Source organism: Hypanus sabinus, chromosome 14 (assembly GCF_030144855.1).
Source record: "Hypanus sabinus isolate sHypSab1 chromosome 14, sHypSab1.hap1, whole genome shotgun sequence".
Lineage (NCBI taxonomy): Eukaryota > Metazoa > Chordata > Chondrichthyes > Myliobatiformes > Dasyatidae > Hypanus > Hypanus sabinus.
This window is the reverse complement of record NC_082719.1, coordinates 9,728,129-9,755,209: the sequence shown is the minus strand read 5'-3', so window position 1 is coordinate 9,755,209 and position 27,081 is coordinate 9,728,129. Positions and strand designations below refer to the sequence as shown.

At 43.3% G+C, this 27,081-nt stretch overlaps 1 protein-coding gene across 4 annotated transcripts in view; it reads left to right on the top strand.

Moving 5' to 3' along the window:
• The first annotated feature begins 945 nt into the window (after positions 1–945).
• The window catches only part of pde5ab (phosphodiesterase 5A, cGMP-specific, b), a 124,927-nt gene continuing 98,791 nt past the window's right edge, over positions 946–27,081 (top strand). For all 4 annotated transcript variants that reach the window (XM_059988754.1, XM_059988755.1, XM_059988756.1 and 1 more), the window contains exons 1-2: positions 946–1,403; positions 19,264–19,837. In XM_059988754.1, coding sequence (XP_059844737.1) covers positions 1,306–1,403; positions 19,264–19,837 — 672 coding nt within the window. In that variant the 5' untranslated portion in view covers positions 946–1,305. The remainder of the gene's footprint in view (positions 1,404–19,263; positions 19,838–27,081) is intronic.

Here is a 27,081-nt window from a genome sequence, read left to right as displayed (position 1 = left end):
CCCCCCCCCCCCCCCACACACACACACACACAGACCTCTACCTTCGGTTTTGTGTCACCTCGTCCTGCAAAAGAATGTGTCATAAAGTGGCAGTGGTCTGCTGTTAATACGTGACTGAGTGCTGTCTGTCACACCTGTTTGTTGTCATTGCTATTTGGCTTTCATAGTCTCACGAGGGAAAAAATGTTCTCCCAACACCACCACCCCCCTCTTGCAATAAAACTTCAGTGCAATATTGTTAAACCACTCTCAGCAGTGCCATTACTATATCATTTTACGTACAATACACATTTTTTAATAAAAGCACTTTGGTGTTTAAGTAATCCAGGCTAGCTTTCCTGGTTGCGGCTATTCAGTGGCAGGGTCGGTACTCGCTGCCTGCCGCAGTCACACTAATTAGCAGGCGACATCGTAAATAACGAGCGCAGATTGATCCCCCGTCGATATCTGTATGCCACTTTCCGAGGCCGGGGGATTTAGGTTCTTTATCTCTTTCTCTTGGCTGGAACATTTTATTTGTCCATTGGGCTTTGAATGTCGCAGCATAACAGATGTTAAGTAGGTCGGCGGGGAAGAATTGCTAAGTTTGATAAGGTTTTAGCAATATATAATCGCCGAAAACGACATTTGCACATTGTACTATTGTGTACAAAAAAAATTGGCCTATTTGTGAATGCAGTCAAACGTATTGGAAATAATGATTTCAAAGTAAATATCATTGGAGTAAGTTATTTTTTACAAAACTAACGATCAAAAATACTTTATTAAAATGGCCGCTGTTTAGACAAATGTGTAAGAAAATGCATTAAAATGAAAAGTTGGGAACTGACTGCCTGATATAATTGCAAAGATGTAACACATGTTTGAAATAAGCGATGACGACACAGCAGAAGAAATTGTTTTGTGTGGAGGTGAGGTGGTGAGTGGGACGGCAGTGGTGGGGAATCCCGAGGAGTGTCTTGGGGCAGCTCTCCGCTCTCAGGACTCCTCTGCAGCACGGGGAATCGTCGGGCAGTGGGCGGGAGAGCCCGGCTCCGGCATCAGTGAAGCGGGCGGCGGCGGTGACAGGGGCCGGACTCGGGCCAAGGTAACCGGAGCAACCGGGAGCGCCGCCCTCGCACGATCAGCGTGTGCCGCTCCGGCCGGGGACTGGCAGTCAGGGGTCGGGAGGATGCCCCGGCAGTCTTGAAGAGAAAGCAATGTAGCTACAAGACCGACCCCGGGCAGCACCGACGAGGTGAGCAATACGTGTGGGAGGGGCGCTGGAGGAGCCCGGCAGGGCTGAACTGATAAGCAACCTGGACCATGGCGACTTACAACCTCACCGACTACGAGCGTACGGAAGCTTGGCTCGATGACAATTCAGACTTTGCACATTCATACTTCGTTCGGAAGGCCACCAGGTAAGAAGACTAAAACGAAAGACCGGCAAGCCTGTTCTGCAGAGATCAAACGCATGCGGTCGGACAGGGGCGCGTGGTTCTCGACCTTTATATGTAGTAGGGCAGCATTGAAATGAATTACATTTGCTGGCCCCTTTGGGGGTTGTTGACAACAACGCGGCGCGGTAAAATAACTTATTTAAGTTTGATCGGCGTTTAGGCGATCAGATATGACTAGACTGAAAGTGTTCGAACTCTACGAATCGCTAGAATCGGCGTGAAAGGAAAGCCAGGATTCGCAAACCCTCGACAAACATCCTATTATTTCTAGGATTTTTTGGATAGGTTTTGGCAGATGCTAACAACGCTTTCCTAGATTGCGCTTTCTACTTCCTTGTTGTGTGGTGGAAATTTCGAATTGCGGAGTATTACTGAACGCGGATTATAATGATAAGTGTATGTAACATCAAGGAGTAATTCTTGTACTATTTTATAGAAATCAGTTGCCACGAAAGACCTAATAATATTTCAGGGCGAGATTGAGGAATGCATAAACCAGAAGTTGACAGACCAGTATATAAGAAGTATATTTGTATTGGGCACAACACAAGTCAAATCAGATATTAAATGCCTATTGGATTTTAAAGAAACTGTAAGTTGCAAATCTGAAGCTGTAGGAGAAAATACTCAGCAGGTCAGATAGCATCTGTGGGCAAGAAACAGAGTTAAAGTTTCAGATGGGAGATGGGAGGTTACAGCAGAAACAAAGTTAATACTCCAGGTCACTGATGGCAGAGGTAGGCAACCAAAACCATTAACTACCTTTCTGTTTCTGCTGGTGCTGCTAGTCCACTGTATGAAATCACCCTGATATGAGTTTTATAAATAAAAATATGTTGCAGTTCCATATTAAAATTATATTTCAGTAGGAAAGAATAAAAACATTAATCGTTTTTTTAATGAAAGAGCATTGATGTTTCTTACAGTTTAAAGCACATTCCTCAAATTTTAAATAACATGCTTATGGCTATCGTTTGTGAAATAACTTCTGTAAATCTTATAATATTAGAACATTTTCAAAGACCAAAAATATTAGTTCTAGCACACAGAATGCTGAAGGAACTCAGCAGGCCAGGCAGATCCTGTGGAAAAGAGAAAACGGTTGAAGTTTCAAGCCCAGAGCCTTCATCAGGACAGATGCTTCGCTGAGCATCTACGCTATGTCTGCCAAAACAAGTGGGATCTCCCAGTGGCCATCCGTTTAATTCCACTTCCCATTCCCATTCCTACATGTTCACCCAAGGCCTCCTTCACTGTCGGGATAAGTCCACAATTAGACTGGAGGAACAACACCTTATATTCCATTTGGGTAGCCTCCAACCTGATGGCACAAACATCGATTTCTTAATCTTCCAGTAATGCTCCCCCCCCCCCCCCGATTCATTTCCTATCCCCTTGTCTGTCTCTCATGTTGTCTCCTTGCCCACCCGTCACCTCCCTCTGGGGCCCAATTCATTTCCTATCCCCTTGTCTGTTTCTCATGTTGTCTCCTTGCCCACCCGTCACCTCCCTCTGGGGCTCGATTCATTTCCTATCCCCTTGTCTGTCTCTCATGTTGTCTCCTTGCCCACCCGTCACCTCCCTCTGGGGCCCGATTCATTTCCTATCCCCTTGTCTGTCTCTCATGTTGTCCCCTTGCCCACCCGTCACCTCCCTCTGGGGCTCCTCTACCCCCCCCCCCACACACTTTTCTTCTTTCCTCCGTGGCCTTCTGTATCTCATCAATCAACTTCCTAACTCTTTGCTTCATCTTTTCTGCTCCAAGTTTCACTAATCATTTGGCGTTTCTCTCTGTCCTCCCCCCACCTTTTATAACTACTGCTCAACTTTTTTTCTCCAGTCCTGCCGAATGATTTCGGCCTGAAACATCGACTGTACTTTTTTCCATAGACGCTGCTGGCCTGCTGAGTTTCTCCAGCATTTTGTGTGTATTTTTTTACAGCATCTGCAGATTTTCTCTTGTACGTGAAAAATATTTAGTGCAGTATTTCTATATGGAATAGAAGTTTGTTCTCTGATAATTGATTTATATAAATTTGTTTGAACATCAATCTCTCGAACGTCCAGTAATTCCCCCCATCCCCGTTCACCGGTCCCATCCCCTTTTCCCTCTCTCACCCTATATTACCTCCCTCTGGACATCCTCCCCCTTTCTTCCGTGGCCTTTGGTCCTCTGCTGTCAATTTCTTTCTTCTCCAGCCCTGTATCTCTTTCACCAATCAACTTCCCAGCTCTTCACTTCACCCCTCCCCCTCCTGGTTTCACCCTCCCTTCCCCCCACCTTATAACTCCACTCATCTTATTTTCTCCAGTCTGCTGAAGGGACTCGGACTGAAACGTCGACTGTACTCTTTTCCGTAGATGTTGCCTGGCCTGCTGAGTTCCTTCAGCATTTTGTGATTTGCTGCTAAAAAAAAATGTAATCTAATTTGAAATTATTTTGCTAGAACAGCAAAAATATTATGGTTTTAGATACCATATTGAATATTAAAAGTATCGATACTGATACCAACTATAGAATAAATAGAGCAGGTTTTCATTGGTGCAGAAAACATATGTAAATATATTACAACTATTTTCATTATGCAAATGTAATGATTTGGGTTTGTTAAAACAAACTAAAACATAGTGGCAAAGCTTCATGTAGCTGCTGCAATATATTGATTCACCTTTGTGATTTTCTTACTAACAATATACCATTTGAGTGTACTTTTTAATTAAAGAAAATTTCACAGTAATGGAATGGAATAGAATGAAAGGGGCAGTGATAGCCTGTATAACAAATTTGCTTTGGGACAGGAAGGGGAGAAATGTAGTGAATGGTGTGGGAAAAGGATCACACTGGTGTTTCTCAAGGGCACTAGCGTTTGGAAGTATAATGAGTATTGATGAAAAAGAGTATTTTGACAGGCTGGAGGAATAGGCAGCTGTATGATGGATGAAGTTTAATATAAAGTACAATGTAATATATATTCATTAGGAGAATCTAGAATATGTTCTGAAGGGACAATAGGTTGAAAATACTTGAAAATAATATTTGTCAATAAACCTTTGAATTTGGAAGGACAGATTCAGAAAACTGTTTAAACATGGAGTCCTGAGCTTTATAAAGAATCCCACAGAGTTAAAAAATAGAGTAATGTGTTGTACCTCTGTAGAACATTAGTTTGACTGCAGTTGTCTGCACCATTCAACGGTGTGAGGCAACACCAGAGAGGGTTCAGTAGAACACTCTCAGTGATTTCGAGTTTCACATACACAGGTGGACTGGAAAATTTGAAAATGTTTTCCTTGAAGAAGAGGAATTTGTGAGGTGATTTTATAGCTGCATTCAAGATTAAGTGAATAAATGGGGGTGGATTCTGTTGACGGAAGCCAGAGCTCATGGCTTAAACTGATTGGCAAAAGCATAAGGTTCAACATTAGGAATCTTGTTTTTCAGGCAGTGTCTCAGTTGGAAGTTACTGCCTGAAAGGTTGGAGAAAATTTGATCTTGAATTCCAAAAGAAATTAGTTGACTGTTTGAGGGAGAGAAGAAAAAAATGAGCTCAGGGAATGGACCTGACTATACTCTATTTATTACAGAAGCATTATCTGAAGCTTGTTTTGAGGCCCAAGCAGGACAAAGAGAAGTGAACAGACTGGTTCAGTGTTGATTCTCATTAACACATGGATGAATTCAGAAGAAACAGAAAGAAGTTTCTACTCTCCTTGCAGTGCATGTGCATACAAAGCTAAGCAGGGAGTTAAACCCCACTCAAAAGTTACCTGAGCCAGAAACTGTCTTCAGGGTTTTTAAAGAGAAAAACCGGTGCAACTACAGAAAGTTTAAGTAAAATACGTACTAAATTCAATACAGAATCTTTATTCATGTGAATATACTAATACTATCAATTCTTCTCATGATCAGCGTTAACCAAGGAAATTATGTTTAAGGCATCCGTACAGGAAGTGGCATTCATGCAAAATGAACAGCACCTCTAGCAGCCAGAACACTCCCCACTTGACATCCATAAGATGTCAAACTTAACTATTTAAACTAAAGGTCAAATTATTATTTCAATATGTCTTTGGCAAAAGACAGTCTCAAAGACTAGTCTTGAAATTGCCTTACTGCATAATCTTTAACCGTTTTTGCTTTGAAAATGTCGGCCTTGATGACATATAAGGGGTGATTGATAAGTTCATGGCCTAAGGTAGAGGGAGTCAATTTTAGAAAACCTAGCACATTTATTTTTTAACATAGTCCCCTCCTACATTTACACACTTAGTCCGGTGGTCGTGGAGCATATGGATCTTGGACCTCTGGAAAGTGTCCACAGCAGGGGTAATTGATATGTTTGTGGCCTAAGGTAGAAGGAGATGAGTTATACAGCTCTTGTTACATGCACATGCAGTTCAAATCTTTGAATGACTATGCAGAAAGTTTGAAGTTAATAACTCAACAATTAATAACTCATCGGGGTGATTGATAAGTTTGTGGCCTAAGGTAGAAAGAGGTGAGTTATTAACTTCAAACTTTCTGCATAGTCACTCAAGTAGTTGAACTGCATGTGCATGTAACAAGAGCTGTATAACTCATCTCCTTCTACCTTAGGCCTTGAACTTATCAATCACTCCTCGTACTTGCTCCTGGTTATGTCAGATGAGCAGACTGGTGACACAGTGCTAACCCAGAATGAGGATTGGATGAGGTACCTCTGAAGTGACTGGTGTACTCTTAATTTGTCCTCCAATTCACTGTAGCCCCTCAAAGTCAAAAGAGGGACAGAGACAGATTTTCTTTGGATTCAGAAATTGCAATTTCTCTGCATACACCTGTCACTGACCAACAAGAAGGGTTCTTACGTTTGCCCAATTCAGTTGCTCTGCACTGAGAAGTTGCTTACAACTGTGCCAAACACTGCGAAGGCTTTCTTTGACTAATGCTACAATCTTCTCTTTCATATACTGTACTTCTCTGTCAGGGTCTGAAATGACTTGTGCGCCCATTCTCCAGGACATTAGTCTTAAGTGGACTGACAGTTGGCTGATGAGCACCATCGAGGAGGACTTCACTCACTATGATCCCACCCATATACAGTTGTTGGATATAAAGTTCATCGTGTTGACCATTGCTGTGTTCCTGTCATTTTGTGCACAGATGGTGCCTCTGCCTAGCAACAGGAGAATCTCAGCAAAAGAGTCAAATCAAATCAAGTTTAATTATCATTCAAACATACATGGATATAGCCGAACAAAACAGCATTCCTCAGGGGCCAAGGCACAAAGCATACACAGCACATTCAAAATAGCGAGAAAAAGAAACATAGTCACTAAAGAAAACACATAAACAGTCCAAGACCATGAGCAGTGTGTCCCGCAAATTGATGGTACAATTACTGGCAATCCACCAATTGAATACGGGAGGGCAGCAGTGATGGGCGAGGCCAGCCCCGACTGAGCATGGATGCCATGCTATGCCGTCTCCAGTGTCTCCTCACCTGGACTGCAGCAGAAGACAAGCCTGCGGCTTGAGGCCTAGTCCTTGCTGCAACTAATGCCACACTGTTGCCTCGCTGTCTGTTGCTCCACCAAACAAGGGAAGCAGGGTTGTGGCACCTTACATTATCAATGCACAACAAGATCTTGCGATTGCAAGACAGGTGTCCAAGGTTGTGGGGGAATCTTGTCGACTATGTCTAAGGTGTGAATGACCACATGCAGCTTCACGAGCTGGGGTTCAAACCTGTTTTTGGGAATATAGACGCACTCAGTGAGGGTTAGCAAGTGTAGGTAGATCTTCCCTCCTGTTGACTCCATGACAAATCCACGGGCTTTGCTTCCAACAACTGCTGATGTTCCAAGGCATGTCTATAGAGTATACGTATAAGGAAGTAGCTACATCTGATAGATGCTACTGCTGCACGTTGTTATCATCAAGGGAGTGTCCGTTATCCTTTAGGTGTAGATAATCAGCCTACACCTAAACATAAACAACAATATTGTAGATGCTACCCAATGCAATGAGAACTGCACAGATCTGTATATCAGCGGGTCAGAACAACCACTTTACAAACCAGTGGTCCAACATAGGAGAACTAACACCTCAGATCAAGACTCGGCTGTATGTCTACACCTAAAGGACAAGGGAAACTCCTTTGATAACAATGTGCACGTTTTGGACAGGGAGGACAGGTGTTTGAAAGAGGGGTTAAAAAACCATATTTGTCAAACTGGAAAACCCATCCCTGAACAGAGGGGGTGGGATATGATACCACCTATCAGCTACTTACAGTGCTGTCCTAACATCTCTACCCCAGTGTCTCTACAACAGTTCACACCTCCATTCCTGCAAAGATAAGACTAGTGATCTTCTCAATACCTTTACGACTCTTAACAACTCTCACGTGATTACTATATATTTAAACAACTCACAGAGTTTATAAACCTGAAAACTACCCACCGTGGATCAGAACTGAAGAAGCTTCTTGGATGAGTGGCAAAACGTCATTTAGACAACACAGCAAGTCCATTTGCCTTGATTTGCTACTGTTCTTGAATTGAAGACTCAATTAATGAATGATGTTGTCTTAATGGCTGTTGTCAGCACCAGCATAACCCTAAATCAGCTTGCAATGTGAGATAGAATATAGAAATCTACAGCACATTACAGGCCCTTCGGCCCACAATTTGTGTGGATCATGTAACCTACTCTAGAAACTGCCTAGAATTTCCCTCAACACATAGCCCTCAATTTTTCCAAGCTCCATGTACTTATCTAAGAGTCTCTTAAAAACTCTATCGTATCTGCCTCCACCACCGTCGCTGCCAGTGTTTTCCACACACCCACCACTCTCTGCATGAAAAGCTTACCTCTGACCTCCCCCTTGTACCTACTTCCAAGCACCTTGAAACTGTGCCCTCTCGTATTAGCCATTTTAGACCTGGGAAAAAGCCTCTGACTATCCACACAATCAATGCCTCTCATCATCTTATACACCTCTATCAGGTCACCTCTCATCTTCCATCGTTCCAAGGAGAAAAGGCCGAGTTCACGCAACCTACTCTAATAAGGCATGCTCTCCAATCCAGGCAACATCCTTGTACATCTCCTTTGCACCCTGTCTATAGCTTTCACAACCCTCCTGTAGTGAGGTGACCAGAAATGAACACAGTACTCCAAGTGGGGTCTGACCAGGATCTTATATATACCTGTAACATTACCTCATGGCTCACATGGTTGATGAAGGTGTCGTTAATGTTATTGTATGTAGACTGAATAGAAATCACAATCAGTTGTGCTAACCATCATGCCAAACCCACTGTAATGAAGAGTCATAAAGGCAAATTTATTCTGCGTGAATTTCTTGCAAAATTTCCATATTCTCTCTGGAGACATTAACTTCAATTTTCTGTCCATTTTCACTCTCCTTCCTCGGTGAAAGCTTTACATGGTCTTAAATTACAGCTGAAAAAGGAGTTAAAATGCAGAAAACACTTGTCTGCATTTCATTTATTTCCACTTTCTTACTTCTTTGTTCGCTTTCTCATCTGTATGAGCAATTAAAATTACCGCCTCACAGATACAAACAATTATCTTTTACTTTCTATGGCAGCAAACACCGATAGAAATAATTGGATTGTCCCAAAATTATTTTTCTGCTTCTCTTGAATAGTAAGAGATGTAGCATTAACAAAAGTAACAGGAAGTGTAGGCCAAATGGCCACACAAACTTTGTTAACTGTTAAGTGACATCATAGCTAATCTTACCCAATCTGATCCATTTTCCCATCTGATTCATATATTCTGTGATTTCCAAAAAAAAATCCCAAAATATATAGGCAAGGGGAATGTATATATAACACAGAATTTGAAACTTATACATTGTCTTAGCTTTTTTATATATGTAAATTTCACATCAACAATGTTATAGAGACATACAAAAGTACAGAACAGAAACAGACCCTTTGGTCCATCTAGTCCATGCTGAACATTTAAAATGCCTAGACCCATCGACCTGCTCACAGACCACAGCCCTTCATACCCCTACCATCCATGTACTTGTCAACATTTCTCTTAAACTTTGAAACTGAGCTCACGTGCACCACTTGCACTGGCAGCTCATTCCACACTTTCACAACCCTCTGAGTGAAGAAGTTCCCCCTCATGTTCCCCTTAAACTTTTCACCTATCACCCTTTACACATGAGCTCTACTTGTAGTCCCACCCAACCTCAGTGGAAAAAGCTTGCTTGCATTTACCCTATCTATACCCCCTCATAGTTTTGCATACATCTATCAAATATCCTCTCAGTCTTCTATGTTCCAAGGAATAAGGTCCTAACCAGTTCAATTTTTCCTTATAACTCAGGTCCTCTAGACCTGTCAATGTCATTGTAAAATTTCTCTGCACTTTTTTAACCTTATTTACATCTTTCTTATAGGCAGGTGACCAAAACTGCACACAATATTTGAAATCAGGCCTAAACAATGTTTTATACAACTTCAAAATAACATCCAATCTCCTGTATTCATTGTCTTTATTTATGAAGGCCACTGTGCCAAAAGGTTTCTTTGTGATCCTGTCTACCTGTGCCACCACTTTCAATGAGTAATGGATATGTATTCCCAGATCCCTTTGTTCTACTGCATTCACTGTGTAAGACCTACCCTGGTTGGTCCTCCCAAAGTTCAATACCTCACATTTGTCTGCATTACATTCCATCTGCCATTTTTCAGTCCATTTTTCCAGCTGGTCCTGATCCCACTGCAAGCTCTGATCATCATCTTCGCTGTCCATTACACCCTCACTCACGGTGTCATCCGCAAATTTGCTGATCCAATAAACCACATTATTATTAAGATTGTTGACATAGATGACAAACAATGGACCCAGCACCGGTCCCTGCGGCACTCCACTAGTCACAGATCTCCATTCAGAGAGATAACCATCTACTGTCACTCTCTGGCTTCTCCCACAAAGCCAACGTCTGATCCAAGTTATCACATCTTGAATGCCAAGTGACTGAACCTTCCTGACCAGCCTCCTATGCGGGACATTATCAAATACCTTGCTCAAAATCCATGTAGACAACATCCACTGCCTTGCCTTCATCAACTTTCCTGGTAACTTCCTCAAAATACTCCAAGATTTAGACATGACCAACCAGACAATGGCATTTTACCTATCCCTATTAAGTCCCTGTTAATCCAAATACTTGTATATCCAGTCCCATAGAACACCTTTCAATAACATTACAATTTCTGATGTCAGGCTCAATGGCCTATAATTTCCTGGTTTATTTTTAGAGTCTTAAACAAAAGAACAACAATGGCTATTCTTCAGTCCTCCTGAATCTCACCTTTCACTACAGGTGTTTTAAATATCTCTGCTAGAGCCCCAGTAATTTCTGTACTTGCCTCCCACAGGATTTGGGTGAACACCCTGTCAGGACCTTGGGATTTATCCCCTCAATTGCCTCAAGATAGCAGACACCTTCCCCTCTGTAATCAATATAGGGTTCATGACCTCTCTGGTGCTTTGCCTCACTTCTATAGATTCTGTGTCCATCTCCTGAGTAAATACAGATACAAAAAAATTCATTTAAGATCTTACCCATCTCTTCTGGCTGCATACATGGATTACCGTTCAGATCTTACAGAGCACCAATTTTGTTCCTTGCAATCCTTGCATTTTTTTTTTGAAGTTGTTTATTTTTTGGGTTGACATGTCACTAGGACAAAAACAATATTCTGAAAATAAGGTGCTAAAATCTGAAGCCCAAATTCCCACCAAACAATCAAGATACATTCTGGTAAATAAGGCTCCTTGCAGGTCTTTTAATTGACCAACAGAATTACACTCTGTTTTCCCAATGCAGCTCCGAGGATTTTAGATGAAAAAATATTGAATTAAAATTCAATAATGTTTTCAAGTATTTTGCTGATATATCAATCCTGTTATTACAAAATTTGTAATGAAAATATATTTATTTCAAATATCTATTTAAATGTAATCATTCTAAAACATCAGCTTTTTGTTTGAAGTGTATTGGGATCAATTATAAAAATCATTTGATATTTCCTGTCACTTTCAAGGCAAAAAAAGCTATGTAGATTACATTGAGCTTTGAAAATATTCACCAAAACAGATATTGCAGTTATTTATAGTTTGCTCTGAATATTTGGTGACATATTCACCAAATATAATTAATATATCACTGGGTGGACATTAGGAACAGGAAGGGGTCAATAACTCTACTGGGTGTTTTTTATAGATCACCCAATAGAATCAGGGACATTGAGGAGCAGATAGGGAGACAGATTCTGGAAAGCTGTGATAATAACAGGGTTGTTGTGATGGGAGATTTTAATTTCCCAAATATTGATTGGCATCTCCCTAGAGCAAGGGGTTTAGACGGGGTGGAGTTTGTTAGGTGTATTCAGAAAAGTTTCTTGACAAAATATGTAGATAAGCCCTCAAGAGGAGAGACTGTACTTGATCTGGTATTGGGAAATTAATCTGGTCAGGTGTCAGATCTCTCAGTGGGAGGGTATTTTGGAGATAGTGATCACAATTCTATCTCCTTTACCACAGCATTGGAGAGGGATGGGAACAGACAAGTTAGGAAAGCGTTTAATTGGAGTAAGGGGAAATATGAGGCTATCAGGCAGGAACTTGGAAGCATAAATTGGAAACAGATGTTCTCAGCGAAACGTACGAAAGAAATGTGGCAAATATTCAGGGAATAGTTACATAGAATTCTGCATAGGTATGTTCTAGTAAGACAGGGAAAGGATAGTAGGGTACAGGAACCATGGTGTACAAAGGCTGTTGTAAATCTAGTCAAAAAGAAAAGAAGAGCTTACGAAATGTTCAAAAAACTAGCTAATGATAGAGATCGAGAAGATTACAAGGCTAGCAGGAAGGAGCTTAAGAAAGAAATTAGGAGAGCCAGAAGGAGCCATGAGAAGGCCTTGGCAGGCAGAATTAAGGAAAACCCCAGGCATTCTATATGTATGTGAAGAGCAAGAGGATAAGACATGAGAGAATAGGACCTATCAAGTGTGACAATGGAAAAGTGTGCATGGAACCGGAGGAGATAGCAAAGGTACTTAATGAGTGCTTTGCTTCAGTATTTACTGCAGAAAAGGATATTGGCTATTGTAGGAATGACTTACAGTTGACTGAAAAGCTTGAGCATGTAGATATTAAGGAAGAGGATGTGCTGCAAATTTTGGAAAGCATCGGATAAGTCATCGGAATTGGATGAGGTGTACCCCAGTGTCAGGAACGGGGGCCGGATGGACCCAAATTCAGAAACTGAAGTACAAGGGGGAAGACAGGATGGGGATGCCATGGCATGTAAGGCTTAATGCAGGCAGGGCTGGATCCAAGAGTTCTTATGAGGCAGGCAGGCAGGGGGATCCCATGGTTTGGGACAGGCAGGCAGATTCCTCATGGCGGGCCACATGGATCCCAGGCAGGGCCGCCTCCCTGGCAGAAAACACAGAGGCCTGGGCCTGTCGCAGACACCTGGGCAGGTGTAGGGCACAACCCTTAGGGAGCAATAGGTGGAAGGGGCAGAACCCCCACCGGGCAGCAGCAGTCCGGCCGGATCCGCCCGACAGAGGCAACGAGTAGGAAGCTGGGTCCAGGGTGAGCAGCAGAACTACAGTGATCCACCAGGTACTTTGGTAAATTGGGGAAGGCAACCGACAGTGTGGCAGCACAAGCAAGGAGAATAAGGCAGAACAGTGGGACCAGCACACAGGAGAGAAGCAGGGGAACAAGAACAACCAGATAGAGCATATACAGAACAGGGCAGCTGCCAAGGTAGGACAGGATTCCAAACAGGGCAGAACAGAATACAAACAACTACCTACCCAGTCTCTGTCCCACGGCCCCTTATAAACACCTGCAGCCGAATTGGCCACAGGTGTGCCTCCTTGATCCAGGCTGATCTTAACAGGCTCAAAGGGGCCTGGAGGGACAGCTGCAAGACCCGGAGTCTGGAGCACTCGGACCAGATTGAGACCCGGAATGCAGATTTCGGACCGGACTGGACCCTGACACCTAGGCTACTGTGAGAGGTGAGGGAGGAGATTGCTGAACCTCTGGCAATGATCTTTGCATCATCAGTGGACATGGGAGAGGTTCTGGAAGATTGGAGGGTTGTGGATGTTTTTCCTTTATTCAAGAAAGGGAGTAAAGTTAGCCCAGGAAATTATAGACCAGTGAGTCTTACTTCAGTGGTTGATAAGTTGATGGAGAAGATCCTGAGAGTCAAGATTTATGAACATTTAGAGAGGCATAATATGATTAGGAATAGTCAGAATGGCTTCTTCAAGGGCAGGCCGTGCCTTACAAGCCTGATTGAATCTTTTGAGGATGTGACTAAACACATTGATGAAGGTAGAGCAGTAGATGTGGTATGATTGGATTTCAGCAAGGCATTTGATAAAGTATCCCATTCAGGGCTTATTGAAAAAGTGAGGAGGCATGGGATCCAAGGGGACATTGCTTTGTGGATCCAGAACTGGCTTGCTCTCAGAAGGCAAAGAGTGGTTGTAGACTGGTCATATTCTGCATGGAGGTCGGTCACCAGTGGTGTGCCTCAGGGATCTGTTCTGGGACCCCTACTCTTCGTGATTTTTATAAATGACCTGGATGAGGAAGTAGAGGGGTGGATTAGTAAATTTGCTGATGACACACAGGGTGGAGGTGTTGTGGATAGCGTGGAGGGCTGTCAGAGGTTACAGCGGGACATTGATAGGATACAAAACTGGGCTGAGAAGTGGCAGATGGCGTACAATCCGATTAAGTGTGAGGTGATTCATTTTGGTAGGTCAAATATGATGGCAGAATATAATATTAATGGTAAGATTCTTGGCAGTGTGGAGGATCAGAGGAATCTATGGGTCCGAGTTCAAGCTACGCAGCTTGACTCTGTGGTTAAGAAAGCATACAGTACATTGGCCTTCATCAATCCTGGGATTGAGTTTAAGAGCCGAGCGTTAATGTTGCAGCTATATATGACCCTGGTCAGACCCAACTTGAAGTACTGTGCTCAGTTCAGGTCACCTGACTACAGGAAGGATGTAGAAGCCATAGAAAGGGTGCAGAGGATATTTGCAAGGATGTTGCCTTTTTTGGGGAGCATGCTTTATGAGAATAGGTTGAGTGAACTTGGCCTTTTCTCTTTGGAGCAACGGAGGATGAGAGGTGACCTGATAGAGGTCTACAAGATGATGAGAGGCATTGATCGTGTGGATAGTCAGAGGCTTTTTCCCAGGGCTGAAATGCACTTTAAAGTGCTTGGAAGTAGGTACAGAGGAGATGTCAGGAGTAAGTTTATTACGCAGAGAGTGGTGAGTGTGTCGAATGGGCTGCTGGCGATGGTGGTGGAGACGGATACGATAGGGTCTTTTAAGAGATACATGGAGCTTAGAAAAATAGAGGGCAATGGGTAACACTAGGTAATTTCTAAGGTAAGGACATGTTTGGCACAGCTTTGTGGGCCGAAGAGCCTGTATTGTGCTGTAGGTTTACTATGTTTCTATGTTTCTAATCAATCACACTTGCACCATTTGTAAATTTTTAAATTATCAGCCAGAACTGTTACCCAGCCTCCTTATTAACTCATAACAGTTGATTGTCATAACCATTAGACCGTAAGGCATAATAGCAGAATTAGGCCATTTGTTTCATCAGATTTGCTATGCCATTCCATCACGGCTGATTTATTATCGCTCTCAACTTCATTCTCCTGACCTCTCCCCGTAATCTTTGACACCCTTACTAATCAAGAATCTTTCCGCCTCTGCTTTAAACCTACCCAATGACTTCATGAAAAGTGTCCTCATAGGACATGGACGCATTTCTGATTATCATGCTAATTTGATCTTGAAAGTTTCGGACAGATCTTAATTCCATGTCCTTAATAAGAAAAAAAATCAGTTGTTAATTTCCTACTCAGTTATTTGCTGTATTTACATATCGTTCTTCTACTTGAAGCAACTCAATGGTAGTTCACTTTATTCATTTCATCAAGTCAGCCTCCTTGGGCCTATGTGTTTACTTCTTGTAACATATAACCATATAACAATTACAGCACGGAAACAAGACTTCTTGGCGCTTCTTGTCCATGCCGAACGCTTACTCTCACCTAGTCCCACCTACCCGCACTCAGCCCATAACCCTCCACTCCTTTCCTGTCCATATACCTATCCAGTTTTTTTTTTAAATGACAAAACTGATCCTGCCTCTACCACTTCTACTGGAAGCTCGTTCCACACAGCTACCATTCTCTGAGTAAAGAAGTTCCCCCTCGTGTTACCCCTGAACTTTTACCCCTTAACTCTCAACTCATGTCCTCGTGTTTGAATCTCCCCTACTCTCAATGGAAAAAGCCTATAATTGTCAACTCTATCTATCTCCCTCATAATTTTAAATACCTCTATCAAGTCCCCCCTCAACCTTCTATGCTCCAAAGAATAAAGACCTAACTTGTTCAACCTTTCTCTGTAACTTAGGTGCTGAAACCCAGGTAACATTCTAGTAAATCTCCTGTGTACTCTCTCTAATTTGTTGACATCTTTCCTATGATTCAGTGACCAGAACTGTACACAGTACTCCAAGTTTGGCCTCACCAATGCCTTGTACAATTTTAACATTACATCCCAATTCCTATACTCAATGCTCCGATTTATAAAGGCCAGCATACCAAAAGCTTTCTTCACCACCCTATCCACATGAGATTCCACCTTCAGGGAACTATGCACCATTATTCCTAGATCACTCTGTTCTACTGCATTCCTCAATGCCCTACCATTTACCATGTATGTCCTATTTGGATTATTCCTACCAAAATGTAGCACCCTCAGCATTAAACTCCATCTGCCATTGTTCAGCCCACTCTTCTAACTGGCCTAAATCTCTCTGCAAGCTTTGAAAACCTACTTCATTATCCACAATGCCACCTATCTTAGTATCACCTACATACTTACTAATGCAATTTACCACCCCATCATCCAGATCATTAACGTATATGACAAACAACATTGGACCCAGTACAGATCCCTGAGGCACACCACTAGTCACCGGCCTGCAACCTGACAAACAGTTATCCACCACTACTCTCTGGCATCACCCATCCATTTTACTACCTCAATATTAATACCTAACATCACCTACTGGTCCTGCCAACTATCACACTCTCTATCACCTTGCTTCTGCTACTGTCCCTTTCTAGCCAGAGACCCAAGCTGCTACCGCCTTATTCATGAAACCCGTGTGGGAGACACTGCCTTCCACTGAACTAGTTCAGGTATTATCCTGTGCGAGGAAAAATGTTTCAGTGATGGACAGTCCTCATTTGCTTCATTCTGCGCTTCAAAACCTGCTATATTTTTGCTGAGTCCCTCCTTTTCCAATTTGATCATACTTTGCCTAAAGAAGAATTTCAGTGTGATGTAAAATAGGTAAAATGTTGCGTTCTGAGATCTCTTTCATAATAACCCCGCAATTTTCAATCAATTCATTTTAAAGTAGTGTAGATTTGATTTCCTAAAATGCACTGTATTTATAGGAGATTGCCTTTGTAGCATCAGCTCAGATTTTATATCATCTCCACCAAGTACGTCTCTGAAGCATCTTTCCAGGACTGAACCGGCAGCTATTGAATATTCATCATCTCTCAGTGCTTGACTCGTAGAGACCACCCTCTCACCATTATTTTGTACCCAAATGTGAGCATGGCAGTTTTAGCATCACTTCTCTTTTTATTCACTGATTTTCCAAAGAGCTTTATTGTTATTATGGACTTGGATAGTGTGATTATAATAGCAATGAAGCATTTGGTGCAGTAACATTCTGAAATTTGCAGCAATATTGTGATTACATTTCCATCTCTATTTCATGCACTGCAAAGGGAGAATGGATAGACCAGGGTTGTTTCCCTTCAGTGAATGAGGCTGGTGGGTAACTTGAAAGAGGTTTATATGATGATGGGGGCATAGATAGAGTGGATGGCCATACTCATTTTCCCAGGGTCAGAGAGCAGCTCTTTCACACAGAGGTGGCAATATAGGGAATGAACCATCAGAGGAAATTGAAGGCATATGTACAATTGCAACATTTCAAAGATGTCTGGACAGGTACGTACAGATGATAGGAAAGATTTGAAGGAACATAAGCAAAAGAAAGGCGGATGAGATTAGTTCAGGAAGGCATGGGCAAGTCGATCGAAATGTGTTTCCTCGTGTTTGATCGAAAGGAGCTCTGTGCTGCATAACTCCATGACTCTACATGTTAGAAATATTTCTGAAAAAGTGTGCTTATTTCTTTATATTTAATTGAGGGAATTTTTAGCCTAACTGATCAACCCATTGTTGCTGAATTCCGGGGCCTGTTTTTAATTCATGTCTGATAGCAACTGGCGTCAAAAACAAGAAAGTGCACACTGGAGAAGTCAATACTTCAGGCTAGTTTTGTATAATGATGAACACCATCACTTTGGCACTAACTGCAAAATCCAAGACATGGCGTTATTGATTCATTGATGCAGTGACTTGTCATGTTGCTTGTCAAAGTTGTTAACCGTTCCTGAACTCTCAGCTAAATTGGCATGATTATTCTACAATTCTTCTTACTTGTATATCTGCACTGTATGTTATCTAGCACTGATCAAGTTGCTAATATATTTTAGATAATTTATTTGTATATTATTAATTTCACAGATTCAGTCCTCTATCTGGTCAGTTAAATTAGTACACATGGGCTCCCTTATCTTTATGTTACTAAAATTAGGTAAGGCACCCCAGGTAGACCTTGTAATCATTCTCTTGGTATTCTCCAAGAATTTCTGCAGTGAATTATTCTCTTTCTTTTACAATCGCTGTCAGTTGACACCATTTTCACTCTTCTCTATGAGAAGACTATAGCTTTGTGGTCCATTTCAGAAAACCTAGATCGACACTCTATTGCAGGGAACGTTGTGTGTTCCAAAAGAGATGTCATCCTTTGGAAGATACTTTAGATCTAGGTCTCCCAAATGGATGTATATTAAATATTTTGGAAAAAAGTACATCTATTTTTAAAGTATACCCCTGCTCCCTACTGAATCAATCGAGAAGGGTCGGTGGCATTTTCTATCTGTGCCCTTGGGTTGGTAGAACTGAGTGAGAGAGAGAGAGAGTATGAAGGATTGAGGTCATGTCCCCATTCCCAGAATGGATGCAACTAAGAGACATCTTGAAGTGTTGTCTGGTCCAGTCAATGGCAGGAGTGAGCATCACTGATTGTCGGTAGGTGTGGGGCTGTCACATTCCCACCCAATATCAACATGTGGCGCAGAATTTTCCAGAATTTGGCAGGCCTTAAGATAAACAGAGCTACCCATATCATGGCCACATATTCCCAACGAGGGAAAGAGGGATATTCAGTCGATTGAATCCTCCCAAGAGCGCTGTGTCATATAAAGACCAGTAATGAATCACTAACCTTCACTTATTCATAGAGTCGAAGTCAGCGACCCCATTCATGTCATGATCATGTTACATTGTCAGCCATCTGGCCCTTATGCTCAGGGTATTTGTGTTCTGCACTGAGTCCAGCAGCTTCTGCATTGTAATGCACCAATGCAGAAGCTGGACATGGCTGAACTGCCAAGCAACACTGGCTACATGAGAAACAATGGTGACATTTTCCATCTGTGCTCTTGGGTCGGTAGAAGTGTAATATTCCACCTAGTTTCTTACCACAATCTTTGAGGAGTCATTAGAGTTGGAACTACATAGCAGTTTCATTTTCATAAGCTCGTGTGCTTACATTTCACAGGGAAATGGTCAATGCATGGTTCGCAGAGAGAGTACACACTTCGAATGAAACTGCGAGGGATTTGAACTTAGTGCATAATTTGGCCCGATCGGAGATTGCAATCCCAGGAACTCCTACCAGAAAAATCTCAGCTTCCGAATTTGACAGACCCCTCAGACCCATTCTTGTTAAAGACTCTGAAGGGTCTTTAACGTTTGTCTTTGATTCAGACAGGAAAGATCAGATGCCGTTGAAAGTCCGTAAACCTGCGTGTGAGGCCCCACCAGTCGATGACCAGTGCTCCAGACTTTTAGAGCTCGTCAGAGACATTTCCAGCCATTTGGATGTCACAACACTCTGTCACAAAATCTTTCTGCACATTAATGAAGTGATCTCTGCAGACAGATATTCACTTTTCCTGGTGCACGAGGACAGCTCAAACGAAAAGTTTCTTGTGAGTAGGCTCTTTGATGTTGCAGAAGGTTCCACTCCTGAAGAAGCTTCAACTAACTGCATTCGCATAGAATGGAACAAAGGGATTGTAGGATATGTAGCAGCTACAGGAGAACCACTGAATATTAAAGATGCATATAAGGTTTGTACATCCCTTTATTTACAATGCAGAAATAATAGGGTTAATTACTCTCGATATCATTGATGTTACATTTCATTTTTTACATCAAATTGGATTTTTATTTTGCACAATCAAGGACATTTTTTGTGTGGGAAATAATCTATGATAGTATTTATTTTATTTAGAGATATGTTATAGGGTAGGCCCTTCCCACAATTTGAGCCGTCCTACCCCAGCAACCCCGACGGCCCTGATTTAACTCTAGTCTAATCCCGGGACAATTTACAATGGCCAGTTAACCTACGTCTTTGGATTATGGGAGAAAGTGGAGCATCCAAGGAAACCATGCATTCCACAGGGAGGATATACAAAGAACTCTGGAATTGCACTCCAAACTCCAACATTCTGAACTGTGATAGCACTAATGCTACCGTGGTGCCCATGATGCTGGTACGATAAAACAGAATGGAAAATTTGACCACAAGCCCAAAGGACATAGGACAGAATTAGGCTGTTTGGCGCATCAGGTCTGCTCTGCCATTTCATCATGGCTGAGTTATTCTCTAAATCCATTCTCCCGCCTTCTACCTGCACCCTTTGGTGTTCTTACCGATCAACCCTGCTTTTAAGTGGACCCGGTGACTTCACATCCTCTCACCATGCTCTGGCTAAAGAAATTCTTCTTCATCTCTGCTCTTAAGGGGTGTCCCATTCTGAGGCTGTGCTTTCTGGCCCTAGCCTCCCCCACTATAGGAAACATCCTCTCCATGTCCACTCTGTCTAGTTCTATCAATATTTGATGAATCTCAATGTGATCCTCCCTCATTCCAGTGACTACAGGCCCAGAGGCAGATGCAGCTCCCTAGAGACCGTGTTAGGGAACTGGAGCTGCAGCTCAATGACCTTTGGCTGGTTAGGGTAAGCGAGGAGGTGATAGACAGTGAAGTGACTGTGATAGACAGTGACTACAGTGAAGTAGTCACCCTAAGGCTACAGGAGACAGATAAATGTGTGCCTGTCAGGAGAGGAAAGGGGGAATGTCAGATAGTGAAGAGCATCCCCTGTGGCTGTCCCTCTCAACAATAAGTAATCCATTTTGAGTACTGTAGGGGGGAATGAGTAACCTGGGGGAAGTAACAGTGGCTGTGGCTCTGGCACAGAGTCTGGCCCTGTGACTCAAAAGGGTAGGGAATGAAGAGGATGGCAGCAGTGATGGGGGCTCTAGAGTTAGGGGGACAGATAGGTAATTTGTGGACTTGAAAAAGAGACACAGATAGTACTTTGCCTCCCAGGTGCCAGGGCCCGCGATGTTTCTGAGCACGTCCACAATATCCCGAAAAGGGAGAGTGAATAGCCAGAAGTCTGGTATACTGGTACCAATGACATAGGTAGAAAAGGGAGAAGATCCTAAAAACAGAATACAGGGAGTCGGGAAGGAAGCTGAGAAGCAGGACCCCAAGGGTAGTAATCTCTAGATTGCTGCCTGTGCCACGTGACAGTGAGGATAGTAATTGAATGAGGTGGCAGATAAATGCATGACTGAAGAATTGGAGTGGGGCAGGCATTCAGATTTCTGGATAACTGGGACCTCTTCTGGGGCAGGTGGCATCTGTACAAAAGGGATGGGTTGCACTTGAATCCGTGGGGGACCAATATCCTTGTGGGCAGGTTTACTGAAGCTTTTGGGAGTGGTTTAAACTAATATGGCGGGGGGATGGGATCCAGTATGATAGAGCTGAGGATGAGCCAGCAGGTTTACAAGTAGATGATGGATGCAACACAAATGTAAGGATTTGTACTCAATGATTGGGTACAAATGCAGACAGAGCAAAGAGTTTAATTGAACCACAAATGCAAAATTCTAAAGAGCAAAGAATGTAGGACTGAAGGTGCTGTATTTAAATGCTTGTAGCATTCAAAATAAGGTGGACGAACTCGTGGCACAATTAGAGATCGGTTGGCAGGATGTTGTGGGCATCGCTGAGCCGTGGCTGGAAGAAGGTCATAGCTGGGAGATTAACATCAAAGGATGTACTTTCTATCAAAAGGACAGGTAGGAAAGCAAGGCAGTGGTGTGACTCTGTTGGTAAGAGATGGAATTACATCTTTAGAAAGAGGTGACATAGGGTCAGAGATTGTCGAATCTTCGTGGGTGGAGTTAAGAAAATGCAAGGTAAAAAAACCATGATGGGTGATGCACCATCAATAACTCTCTCCAAGACGTATAGGTGAGATATCGGCTTTTATTGACTGGAAGAAGGAACAAGCAGTGGTTGACCACCATACTACATCCTGGAGACTGAGAGGCAGGGCTCAGGCCTCAATCGTCTTTATACAGGGGTCTGTTGGAGGAGCCACAGGAGCAGTCAGCAGGGGGCGTGTCCAGACAGGTATATGTAGTTCACCACAATGGGGATCATATATTGGCCTGCAAATAGTACCCAAGATGTGGGGTTGAGATTGCAAAGGGAGCTGGAAAAGGCACATTATAGGGTAATGACACAATAGTAATGAGGTACTTCGATATGCAAGGGGATTGGGAAAATCAGGTTGGTGTTGGATCACAAAAGAGAGCATGTGTTGAATGCCTACAGGATGGCTTTATAGAGCAGCTTATACTTGAGCCTACTCAGGGAAAGGCTAGGTTGGCTATTGTGTAATAACCCAGATCTTATGAGGGAGCTTAATGTAAAGGAACCCTTAGGAGACAAAGATCATAATATGATTGAATTCATATTGTAATTTGAGAGGCAGAAGCATAAGTCACATGTACCAGTATCACAATGGAATAAAGGGAATTACAGAGGCATGAGTGAAGAGCTTGCCCAAGCGGATTGGAGGGGGATACTGGTGCGGATGACGGCAGAGCAGAGGTATCTGAGGTTTCTGGGAGTAGTTCACGAGGTGCAGGATAGAAATGTCCCACAGAAAAAGTTAATCATAGAACACTACAGCACAGTACAGGCCCTTCAGCCCTCCATGTTGTGCCGACCCATATAATCCTTAAAAAAAAGTACTAAACCCACACTACCCCGTAACCTTCCATTTTTCTTTTATCCATGTGCCTGTCCAAGAGGCTCTTAAATACCCCTAATGTTTTAGTCTCCACCACTATCCCTGGCAAGTCATTCCAGGCACTCACAACCCTCTGTGTAAAAAACTTACCCTTGATGTCTCCCCTAAACTTCCTTCCCTTAATTTTGTATATTTGCCCTCTGGTGTTTGCTATTGGTGCCCTGAGAAACAGGTACTGACCATCCACCCTATCTATGCCTCTCATAATCTTGTAGACCTCTATCAAGTCCCCTCTCATTCTTCTACGCTCCAAAGAGAAAATTCCCAGTTCTGCTAACCTTGCTTCATATGACTTGTTCTCCAATCCAGGCAACATCCTGGTAAATCTCCTCTGCACCCTCTCCATAGCTTCCACATCCTTCCTATAATGAGGTGACCAGAATTGAACACAATACTCTAAGTGTGGTCTCACCAGAGATTTGTAGAGTTGCAACGTGACCTCTCTACTCTTGAACTCAATCCCCCTGTTAATGAAGCCTAGCATCCCATAGGCCTTCTTAACTACCCTATCAACCTGTGCAGCGACCTTGAGGGATGTATGGATTTGAACCCCAAGGTCCCTTTGTTCATCCACACTCTTAAGTAACTGACCATTAATCTTGTACTCAGTCTTCTGGTTTGTCCTTCCAAAATGTATCGTCTCACACTTGGCTGGATTGAACTCCATCTGCCATTTTTCTGCCCAACTCTGCAGCCAGTCTATATCCTCTTGTAACCTTCGACCACCTACAGCTCCATCCACAACTCCTCCAATCTTTGTGTCATCTGCAAACTTACTCACCTATCCTTCCGCCTCTATATCCAGGTCATTTATAAAAATCACAAATAGCAGGGGTCCCAAGACAGATCCCGCGGCACTCCACTAGTCACCGTCCTCCAGGCAGAATACTTTCCTTCCACAACTACCTTCTGCTTTCTTCCTTTAAGCCAATTTTTTATCCAAACAGCCAAGGTTCCACTTATCCCGTGCCTCATGACTTTCTGGATGAGTCTCTCATGAGGGACCTTGTCAAGTGCTTGGCTAAAGTCCATGTAGACCACATCCACTGTCCTACCTTCATCAATTTCTTTTGTTACCTCTTCAAAAAACTCAATCAGGTTTGTGAGGCACGATCTTCTCTTCACAAAGCCATGTTGACTATCCATGAGTAGACTGTACTTCTCCAAATGCTCATAGATCCTATCCTTAAGAATCCTTTCCAGTAGTTTGCAAACCACTGACGTAAGACTCACCGGTCTATTGTTCCCAGGTTTCTCCCTATTCCCTGCAGCCAAAGAGGATTCAAAGATCATAGCCAATGCTCCTGTGATCTCAGAATTCTCTCAATTCCCACAACAACCTGGGGTGTATCATATCTGGCCCTGGGGATTTGTCAATCTTAATGTTTTTAAGAAGATCCAGCACTTCTTCCACATTGTCCAGCACACAGGCCTGCTCTACTCCGACCTCATCCTGATCAAGATCCTTTTTACTTGTGAATACTGAAGTAAAGTATTCATTTAGGACCTCCCAACCTCCTCTGCTTCCAGGCACATGTTGCCCTCTTTATCCTTTAGCGGTCCCACCTTTGTTCTCGTCATCCTCCTATTCTTCACATACGCATAGAACGCCTTGGGGTTCTCCTTAATCCTACAAGCCAAGGCCTTCTCATGCCCCCTTCGAGCTCTCCCAAGTCCTTTCTTTAGCTCCTTCCTGGCTACCCTATATTTCCCATAAGCCCCTCCAGTTCCTGCTTCTGATATCTAACATGTGTTTCCTTTTTCCTCTTGACGAGATGCCTCATGTGTTTCGTCAGCCACTGCTCCCTTTTCCTACCATTTTTTTCCTTGCCACAGTGGGACAAACCTATCCTGAACCCAGCTCAAGTGTCTCTAAACTTCTCCCACATTACTTCTGTGCTTTCTCCTTTGAACATCTGTTTCCAATTTACTCTTGCTAGTTCCTGTCTCATCCCTTCAAAGTTAGCCCTTCTCCAGTTAAGCACTTTACCATTTCATCTGATTTTATCCCTTTCTGTAGCTATGCTGAAGCTAAGGGAGTTGTGGTCACTCTTACCAAAATGCTCCCCCACCAAGAGGTCTGTCACCTGACCAGGTTCATTACCCAGAACAAGATCCAGTATAGCCTCTCCTCTCATCGGCCGATCCACATTCTGTGTCAGGAATCCTTCTTGAACACACCTGACAAATTCAGCCCCATCTATCCCCCTTGCATTCAGGAGGTGCCATTCAATATGAGGGAAGTTGAAATCACTCATAACTACTACCCTGTATTTCCTGCTCCATTCTAAAATCTGCCTGCTTATCTGCTCCTCGGTGTCCCGAGGGATATTTGGGGGCTTATAGACTACTCCAAGCACAGTGATTGATCCCTTCCTATTTCTGACTTCCACCCAGACTGACTCCGTGGACACTCCTTTTGTAGCATCCTCCCTTTCTATAGCCGTGATACTATCCCTGACCAGCAATGCCACTCACCCCCTTTTCTACCTCCCATCCTATTCCTTTTAAAACACCTGAACCCTGGGACCTGCATCATCCAATCCTGCCCTTCCTCCAACCAAGTTTCAGTAATGACCACAACATCGTAGTTCCACGTACTAATCCATGCTCTAAGTTCATCCTCCTTGTTCCTAATACTTGTAGCATTGAAATAGACACATTTCAACCCCTTTAACTGTCTATTATCATGTTCTGTCCCCTGCCTGTCCTTCCTCATCAAATCAGAACTCAGCATTAATTAATTAGCATCAATTAATCCTTCTACCTTAATCCCTGCACTCACATTCTGCTTCCCAACCCCCTGCCAAACTAGTTTAAACCCTCCCCAACAATCCTGCCCGCCAGGATATTGGTCCCCCTGGGATTCAAGTGCAACCCGTCCTTTTTGTACAGGTCACACCCACCCCAAAAGAGGTCCCAATGATCCAGAAATCTGAATCCCTGCCCCCTGCTCCAATCCCTCAGCCACGCATTTATCCTCCACCTCATTCTATTCCTATTCTCACTGTCGCGTGGCACAGGCAGTGATCCTGAGATTTCTACCTTTGAGGTCCTGCTTTTCAACTTCTTTCCTAACTCCCTGTAGTCTTCTTTCAGAACCTCTTCCCTTTTCCTACCTATGTCATTGGTACCAATATGTACCACGACCTCTGGCTGTTCTCCCTCCCACCGCAGGATAGCTTGGATGCGATCAGAAACATCCCAGACCCTGGCACCTGGGAAGCAAACTACCATCCGAGTTTCTTTCCTGCATCCACAGAATCGTCTGTCTAAACCCGTGACTATAGAGTCCCCTATCACTACTGCCTTCCTCTTCCATTCCTTATCCTTCTGAGCCACAGGGCCAGACTCTGTGTCAGAGGCACAGTCGCTTCCCCCAGGTAGGCTGTCCCCCACAACAGTACTCAAACAGGAGTACTTATTGTCAAGGGGTGAGCCACAGGGGTACTCTCTAGTACCTGACTCTTCCCCTTCCCTCTCCTGACTGGGACCCATTTCTTTGTCCCCGGAGTGACCAACTGTCTGTAACTCCTCTCTACCACTTCCTCACTCTCCCTGACCTGACGAAGGTCATTGAGCTGCAGCTCCAGTTCCCTAACACGGTCCTTTAGAAGTTGCATCTTGATGCACCGGGTGCAGATGTGGCCGTCCGGGACGCCGGGAGACTCCAGGACCACCCACATCTGACACCAACCACAGAAAACTGGCCTCACACACATACTACCTCCTTTTGCAATCAACAACTGCCTCACCTTGTCCTGTTACCACTGAAGCCAGTGGAGCCAAAGCCCTTTCACTCCGTTGCCATTCACTCTGCTGCCCGCTCCCAACGCTGCCCGCTGGATACGGCTGCCTTCTTTCTGTTTGCGCTCAACTGGCTGCCTGCACAGTCTGGCCTCTCTCTTCACCCGAGAACTCAAAATGTCTTCCCACTGGAAATCCTTAGGTGCTCTCCTGCTTCCTTCTTGTTCCGAATCTCTCAAATGGCAGATTTGAATCTCTCAGTTCTGAATCAATGAGATCCAAATCTCTCAATTCCAAAGTTCTCAAATGGCAGGGGTAGGCAACTGCGTCTGACAAGGGAAATTAAGGACTGCATAAAAGTCAAGGAAAGGGAATATAATGTAGCAAAAGTGAGTGGAAAAAGTGAGCAAAAGTTGGATGATTGGGAAGATTTTAAAATTTAA